The sequence below is a fragment of the Chenopodium album genome, chromosome 7 (assembly GCF_948465745.1).
Source record: "Chenopodium album chromosome 7, dcCheAlbu1.1, whole genome shotgun sequence".
Classification (NCBI taxonomy): domain Eukaryota; kingdom Viridiplantae; phylum Streptophyta; class Magnoliopsida; order Caryophyllales; family Amaranthaceae; genus Chenopodium; species Chenopodium album.
In genome coordinates this window covers 13,557,027-13,566,357 of record NC_137840.1, presented here as the reverse complement: position 1 = coordinate 13,566,357, position 9,331 = coordinate 13,557,027, and the positions used below count along the sequence as shown (strand labels likewise).

The window sequence follows — 9,331 nt, the reverse complement described above, 5'->3', positions numbered from 1 at the left end:
AATGATACTTGGTATTTCCTTCGTTTCACAAATACTTCACCATGTCAACATTTATACTATTCACAAACACTTTTCAAACATCTATTATGATTTATACCTAAAGAAAAATAAATTTGTGTGACCTTCTCAATGCATACTTTTTATAATTTTTACATAATGAGAACTAAACATATCATGGATCGGACAAAGTTGTACGAGGTGCAATATTTGTGAACAGAGAGGGTACTTATATTCAATCAAGTTTTATTTTAAGTATATCTCCTACTTTCATTATTTGAAATAATCGAAAATGCATTATAAACATAAAATAAATAAATAAATCATATAACCAATACATAAAGCTAAACTTTTAGCCAGTTCACGAGCCGGCGACACTTGGCGTTCTAACATTTCGCCAAGAGTTGTGCCACATTGGATAGATTTAAATAGGCTTTATAAGATAAAAAAAATTTAGAATTTTATTTGGGTAGAATTTTTTTTGACGGGTATTTGGATAGAATTTTAGGATAAAATTATTAGTTTAGAGTTTTATTTTCGATAAAATACCAATTTCATATGTATAAATTGAATTATAATTTTTTTCAAAAAAAATATTAGATTATAATTCTAAAAAATTATCATATAAGTAGACCGGTCAATTAGGGTCGGGTCATGAGTTATCCCGAATTAAAAAATTATCTTAAAATTCAATAAACAATCCGCACATTGGACGAGGCACAAAACTAGTATATAATATAATATAAAAGCAAATATTAAAAATGCAATAAGTCTTGTATAAGGCGGGTGCACGTTAATTTTATTGTAAGACAGTCAATTTGAAAAGGCTAATATATGATTAGTTTTAATACATTATAAGTTTTTTGTAAGATAATTTTTATTTTTTTAAAACATGATAAATTTATACAGGGTAACTTTAAATATTTTTAAGATAACTTTAATCCGTCTTACAATAAATTAACATGTATCCGAATTTTTAGAGAATTTGTTTTTAAAATGACACACATGATTCACATTAGATTCCATTTAGGTCATTGGTGAAATGTAATTTGATTTAGGTGAATTGTAGGTTAAGTCATATTTGGAATGGGTTGTATTCCAATGTGTTGTCAATTAAGTTATTATATCAAACAATTCTTGTCACGCGAAGTTTCAATCCGATCAAAAATCAGAATTTTAGGTTTTGGTTAAATTTATTTAAGGCCTGAATTGATTTACTCAACTGTGTTGAACTAAACTAATTGGAGCTAAACTGGATTGAACAAAATAGAGCTAAAATGAATATTTAATGAGAGAAGAAAATTAGGAATTGAACTGAACTGATTAGAGCTATACTGAACTGAATTAAAATGAAGAGAACAAGTCCTTATTAGTTGTCTATGAGCACTTTGGTTTTCCATATACTTTTATAGATGGTGGACATTTATTTAAGGTACGGAAAAACAAAACGAATATAAGGAGATCCTCTTCACTGAAGAAAACCTACTTTATTAGCAACAGTTATCACACATGATAAACTGTACAAATTGAGGGGAATGATAGTCACGCATCCATCTTCATTAAGATTTATGTACATTTAAGTTTTATTCTGCACTAAAGTCTAAATTGAGGCATAACAATGAGTAAAGATCAAAGGAATAGGATTTGAGAAAAAAAATTACTTTCTTTTAATTCCAGAACTGAAGCCTTGCTATTTTCTTCAGTTCATCAGTCTTTGTTTACCAGCGACCCAGCTTTTCAACCAGGCAGTTCTCTATCTCCATCCTCTTCTTCATCACAATCGCATACTTCGATACCAAAGTGGAATCTCCAGCCTCGACAGAGAGCTTGGAGTTTAATGATGTCTTTTCCAACTTGTCTTTGTACATGGATTCAAATGGAACAAAACCACCTTTTGCATTGCACAGCCAACCATGTGCAGCCCTGAGTGCAGCGCCTAATGATGCTGAATCTGTTTACGAATAATGAACACAAACAAGAATGTTATAATTAGCAGTCAGAAGACTATGTATTGCATTTTCAGATCAATTGCAAATGAAGTTATAAAGTGTAAGCACATAATAAAACAAACCAAGTCGGATGATAACCAAAAAAAAAAAAAAATGCTCATTTCTAACCCCTTGGCTCTGTGCTCAACCATCAAAGTTAAAAATCTAGCCTACAACCATCATGCAAATATCAACGCCTGCTGGTATTCTAAAATAATCAAGCTATTAAATTTCCTTCAGGCAAAACAACTCCCAAACTTTGAAAAGGTTCCAAGCTGTTTGCACCCCAACTGCAGCAAGGAAATAGGGTCACCTTATCCTTTAAGTCACAAAACAAGCAAGAAAACTCAAGAAAAACCAAAAGAGACTGACCACAGGAACGGTTTAATGTAAACTTGAAGGAATATATCGCACTTAAGGAGCCTTGACCACCAAATGACTAGGTACTTTTACTGTAGTAACATTATAGTAAATTAAGGACTTGCCTGGCCTTTCAACAGTGTAAATACCACAGCCAAATATAGAAGCTAAGGAGCCAAGAATGCAATCATTGGCTGATGCCCCACCAGTAGCTATCAACCGTCTAGGAGGGAAAGGCATGCCAAATCTTTCAACATGAGCTCGCATAGAGAGAAACTGGCCCTCAACCAGAGCTCGAACCTGAAAAATAATCAGAGGAATGATGAACTTGTGATAAAACTCCAAAAGTATGAAGGTCAATAACTGAAAACAATACTAACCTCAGAAGGGGCATCAAACTCATTTACTTCATGTTCAACCATATCATCAACAGTATTGCCAGTGAAATTTTTGAGGATATACCGGTGGTAACCAACTGAAACAAATTTCAATAGTCAAATTAAAACATCAAGCACCAACTAGACTTTGGCCCATTTTTCATCAAATCTGTCTCAAAAGTGAATCTATCTAGCTACAAAATCTATCAAATACCAAAAGATAATTTCACCCTCAATATTAAACTCATTTTACTGCAATGTAATCATACAAAATATGATCTATGCAGAAATGCTGAAAAACTCACCTGGTAAGGGAGGAAGAATTTCATGCTCCTTGTAGTAGAAACCTAGCTTTCCATCTGCAGAACACCAATTTTGTAAATGACATAATTGTATAACTTTTATCAACAAATCAACTTAGGAAAAAGATCACCAACCATTGAGTGGAGGTGTTTGCTGCAGAAATCTGTTGAAAACATCCCACGACTTCTCTGCGTACTGATTACGGATATCTGGCACCAATTATGATAGTTATTACATGCTACCACATGCCCCAGAATTATATATGGAGTACTAGAACAGAGAGAATTTTACCTTCACGAGTAAGTGATCCATTCTTGTAGCAGAGCATTACCATAAAACCTTTTGTATCCACAGGATTTGGGAAAACATGACCTTCTAAACGAGGTTGTGGCTCATCGGTTATCCCAAATACCTAATAAAAGCAGATCCATTAAATGACAATAACAGTAGATTCATCTATTATTTTTGGTTCTTTTTATATATACAATTCCCTTTTCTTTTTTTTTTCTTGTTTTTGGTCTGCATGGTACAAATACTAATATATTTCCCTAATCAACTTACAGTGTCACTTGTCCCAAGACTGATCGCAAGATCACCAGGAGTGTTGAGCGTCAATCCTATAAATCGAAAAAGAGTGATATTAGAAAGCACGGTAAAAAATTAATGATTATCTACTTCAGCCAAAACTCTACAAGCAATATTCACTTGAGGAATGTGAGTACATACTTTAACATAAAAATTTGTACATATAGTTCCAACAAATATAATACACACACCAAACTAATGGACAATACAAAAGGTATTCCAGGTTTTGCATACTTGTAGTTTATGAATACAATTAGAGTTGTTAAATCAAGTATTCCTGAGTCAAGTCATGTTAATTTAGTAATGTCATGTCAATTAGCTCATTAGTCATCTCGGGTAAACCAAGGTCGGGTCAGATTTAGCCCCATTAAACCGATCACTCTCCTTTCCCATTCTCTCAACAAATTGCTTCCATCATGAGCATCATCTATACATTTAACCTCTCATAGCCAAAACCCCAAATCTGTTGGTAATCCTGGGTCTCCAGCCTCTCCACATTGGCTCCGTTTGGTGAATAGCAGCTTCACGAAGGTATAGCAAATTGACACAGCATTAAGGAATACCCCAAGACATGAATTGTGAAAACACTGCTCTTTTAGAACCGGTTTGGATTCTCTAGAAAACTGATATATACATAGCCATCAATCAGAATGATGCTTTTCATGGCCAAGTATTATGTCCTCTATATTAATTCTTCATGATGATAACTCATAATTTTTATTGAAAAGCTCCTTGGCACTAGTTAAGGGTATTGCCAAAACCCACCAATTATATGTTCGTACATCAAAACAAAGCAGCAGAAGCCAGCAAGGTTAAAGAAACTATCATTTGAATTGACAATCAACTATATAATTGCAAGGCAAAGACAAAAAAAGTGAAAACCCTTAATAGTTATAAATCTTATAATACCAAGAAAAGCAGAAAGAGAGATAGTTTACTTGCATTTCTTACTGCAGCATTAGTCAGACTGTATGCCAAAGCAAGTAAAATTTAATACGTAGTATTTAGATCAAGTTCAGGTACACAATTTTCCCTCCAAACAAAAAACAGAGGTCAAGTATTACTAGATGTGGAGCAACTACAACTGTGATCCAGCTCTCCTTGCCAAAGACTTCATGTATGCTGAAAAAACTTAACAGAGAACACAAGAACAAAAACAGAAGATATGAAGAGCCCAAGGATGGGGAGAAGAATATGGTGGAGGTACCAAGGTAGTAGTAAAATTAGGTACTCAAACAAGGATAAGAGACAATGAAGGAGAGCTTGGGGCTAAAAGTATCAGCCTGCATGGCTATTGCATGGGTTTCTGAAATTAATTTAAGCTTTTTCTTCCATTCTTTAGGCATTTGTTAGCTATATGGAGGTCAGAATATACATGCCATGGTTAATGAACCACGAAATGTTGCGATTGTTATTTTTGTTCTATAGTAATTATTTCTGTTCTATTGTAGTTTTAGCACCACAATTAGTCAAGTGGGGATATAGTAACATTGGATGGTAAGGAGGTGCCCATGAGCGAGTGTTCTTGGGTTGATTTTGGAAAAGAGTGGAGAAATTGACCGATGTGTAACCCACAAAATTGAGTAAGGTGGTACAAATGGAGAGCAACAACTGGTTTGTGATTGTAGAATACCTTTGAAAGCAATTTACTAAAATACTAGCCCCAATCTCTCACAGAACTCATTTACTAAAATACTAGCACATGCCCTAATTCTAAAATCTGCCATCCATCAATTGTGCTGAGAAGAGCCATCTCCTTAGTAGTTGTGTAATACCTCAACCCAGTAACCCACCCCACTCAATTCCGTCCCCCCCCCCCCCCCCCCCTCTCCAGTCCTCCACCACAAAAAAAAAATAAAAATAAAAATATATATATATATATATATATATATATATATATATATAAATAAAAAACCCACAGTAGGCTTAACTTCATGGATTGATTGTAAAAGCATTATATTTTGCCCTGCCTTTAATGCAATAGCTTCAGAGTAAGCTGTTAATCTAATGCTACGAAAAGATGGAAGAAAATTTGACAAAAGTAGGTAAAATATTTTAAATGCTTGAAAAGGGAATCATGGCCAAGAGAAACAAATAGCAGAAACAAAAAATCAGATCAAATCAAGAGGATATATACATATGAATTTTGGATGAAGAATACCTGCAAGGCTGTTTGGATTATCTCCAGACCACTGAATAACCAAGCAATTGTTGCTGAACTTATACCTGAAATATAAAAAAACAATAAAAATACACAAAACAGCTATCACCACAAGCACAAGCAATCACATAGGTGCATGCAAGACCCCTAACAAGGGCAGCAAAGAAACAAATGTAAAAAAATTTGCTTATGTACTAGGTCATCTAATAATTAAAACACATGGTGAATTTAAAACTATAATATCTAAAATCTACCTCCAAACCCATAGAAAACATGAGAGTCCTTATTCTTCCTTAAAGTATGACTGACAAGTATGGCAGATCATGGAACATGACCCCTCTGCTATGAAAAATAATTAATAGATTAACAGCCACAGAATTCAAACAATTAGATTTTTTTATTCCCACTATCTTTCATATCTGGTTTAATTTGGCGAGAAAGTCATACACACTAACGTCAGGGGGGGGGGGGGAAACAGGTACCAGCAACTGTTTTATATCACATCAAACTCTATCATAGATAAAGTATGACAAAAGGGAACAAGTATATATCAAGAGAAGTATACTAACCTCTCCACAAAATATGAAGCAATAAAACCAGCAACAGCGTATGCAGGAGCAGGTTTTCCAAGCTTTTCCTCCAATGAAGGTGCAGTAGCCTATACCAAGATTGAATTACATAAAGATTGAATCATACAGACATCAACAAAATAAAGTAACAAACATGACACTTGAACAGAACGTGTCCAATTATCAAATTAAAATGTTTAAGCTAATGTAACAGATTACATACATCTAAAGCCTTTTTAGACCATGTTCTTTGCTTGATATCCAATAAATTCATTCCAGCACCATCTGTTTCATCAATGCTAGCATAGCCTCCTATAAGAAGCGAGGCCATAAACGAGCTCACAAGTGATATCCTTTCAGTTTGATTGTAGACTTCGGGTTGTGTCTCATATATCCTCCGAATCTGAGGGCCAGTAAATCTTTCATAGGCACGAGACCCTGTGAGAGATGATAATTCCTGTGCCCCACCTACAGCCTCCTCAATCTTCCTGCATTGTTCAGTGGTACTACTATCCATCCATATCGGAGATTCCTTAATGGAGAAAACTTCTGCAAATTGTTCTACCAACTGTTTCTTAGGATCCAAAGACGACAATATCGACAAACTCCCATTCTTCCAATACACACTACCATGCTGCTGCCCACTTCCAGACACAGCAGCAACCTTTCCGAAATCAATCTTTTTAAACAATTTGTTAAGCATTATATCAAGAGCTTCAACCCACAATAATGTAGGCGAAACAATCCGGCCATTTACGGAAGGATCACGGTAAACTCCATCCTTAGTTTTATAATGAGGCAATTCAGAATCAAAATGAACAAGCTCAGCCGCAACAGTATTAAAGTTGGAATCCAATACTGTAGCTTTTAAAGACCTAAAAACAACCAAAATTCAACACAATTCAACCCATATTCTGTAATTACAGTATCAAAACTAATAAAATCATCAAACTAATATAGCCCATCAAAATTTGATAACTAAAATTCCCAAATTTTTAATCAATTTGATTCAAAATTTTAAATAGGGTAAGGCCGATAACATGATAGATCAAACACAAATTTCTTAAAATAAAATTACAACTGAATAGTAAAAATTGCTCAATTAAACCTAAACAAACACAAAATTTTATAAAAAAACAAATGAATAGATACAGTTGCGAAATGGGTACTGTAAATTGGGTGAGAAGAAAGCATATACAAAGAGGAAAACTCACTGAGTAGAACTGTCAAACCCCAGAAAGAAAGAGTCTTGAGGAAGAGAGAAGTCCGCCATTGAAGAGCCAATTGATCTCGTTGAAGCTCTATTTAATGGAAAAATCAATTTGAATGGGAGAATAATATTTCTATGTTTAATTTCTATAAATATGATTTCAATTAAGAGGATAAGAACAAGTACGATCAACAAATTCGTAAACTGATTTTGATAAAATCCATATAGTTAGGATATGCATTGGTACTTGATCACGATTCACGAATATAATTTGGATAAAGTTTGTACATAATCAAAATCAAATCTAATCATCTCCCTCCAATTTTGCTTTTTTTTTTTTTTAATATATATATATATATATATATATATTTAATCCTCTCACGGTTGTACGTATAAATCTTTTTTTTTTTTTTTTGATAAGAGGTTGTACGTATAAATCTAATAGACTAATACAGTAGGAATACTAATTAATCCAATCTACTCTGTCAAAAAAAAAAAAATTAATCCAAGGAGTAATTTATTTCAAAAAAAAAATATATCCAAAAAAAATAGGAAATTTTGCGGAACTACCATTTAAATGAGAATTTTTTGTAAATAACCACCCCAAATGTACCCTATATTGAATTTACCATCCGTTTTTTTCGAAATTAAAAATTACCACCTATTAATATCAAAACATGTAGATTTCACCACCCTTTTCCATTTCCGACCAGTTTTCTGACTTAGGGTACACGTGTCACTACATAATTGCTCAAAAAAAAATCAAAATTAAAAAAAATCCCCTTAACCCAGCCCTTGGCAGCTCTCCCATCTCCTGCCACTCCACCCAAATCAACGACCTGACACACCACCCTCACCCGAACCAACCACCACTCTTGCCGGCGAACCTTACCAAGCCCCACCTAGCCTCCACCCCTAACCCCTACCCACATTGCCTCTTCACCACCAAAACCCACCCACTTTGTCACTTCCTCAAAAAACCCCTACCCATATCGTCGTTTCCTCACGAAACCTTCACGTTGCCGCTTCCTATGCTCATTCCAAGGTTGATTGCACTCTTCAATTTGTTTTTTAATTTAATTTTCGATTTTTATGGTTTTGATTTGTTGGCTTGATAATATTGTTGAATTAATTCAACCAACAATGGATTTAAAGCATGTACAAACTTCTAAAATTTTCAAGTTAGTAGCTTGTAATTGATTGAAGAGGAGGAGATTTAGAGAGTTGGCTGATAATTCTAGAATATGGGTTGACATTGGTAACTATGGATAGAACTATATAAGAGATTAAGAGGTGGGTTGGGGTGGTGGTGAGATTGAGGAGTGGAGGAAATTGAAGGAATTATGGATGCCGAAAATAGAAACGGGGAAAGGGAGGGGTGCCGGAGGTGGCAGAGCTGTCGCCTTCCAGAGGTGGTAGTGGTGGGTTTGGTTTTTTTTTTTTTTTTTTTTTTATAACATAATTTTGATTTTATATTTTGTGGGCCCTAAGTCGGAAAACTGGCTAAACTAGTCGGAAAACTGGCCAGAATTGAAAAGGCGTGGTAAAATCTACTGGTTTTGACATCAATGGGTGGTAATTTTTAATTTCGAAAAAATGGGTGGTAAATTCAACACAGGGTAAATTTTGGAGTGGTTATTTACAAAAAATCCTTTAAATGATGAGTTTTGGAAATAACTACTATTTAATTAATTTATTTATTTTGAAACAATTACCACAAAAAAAAAAAAAAAAAAAAAATGAGTAGCACTACCTTGACAACTATTTCGGCGAGAATCTCC

General features: G+C 34.2%; 1 protein-coding gene across 1 annotated transcript; it reads right to left on the bottom strand.

The window, feature by feature from the left end:
- Nucleotides 1–1,464: 1,464 nt before the first annotated feature.
- On the bottom strand, nt 1,465–7,751 carry LOC145638928 (xylulose kinase 2-like). Its single transcript, XM_081689997.1, has 11 exons — nt 7,555–7,751; nt 6,564–7,215; nt 6,341–6,429; nt 5,772–5,836; nt 3,587–3,642; nt 3,317–3,437; nt 3,160–3,234; nt 3,028–3,081; nt 2,726–2,820; nt 2,471–2,645; nt 1,465–1,948 (listed from the first exon to the last, which is right to left on the bottom strand). The coding sequence occupies exons 1-11, from the start codon at nt 7,611–7,613 to the stop codon at nt 1,716–1,718; spliced, it is 1,674 nt and encodes a 557-aa protein (XP_081546123.1). The 5' UTR covers nt 7,614–7,751; the 3' UTR covers nt 1,465–1,715.
- Nucleotides 7,752–9,331: the final 1,580 nt, after the last annotated feature.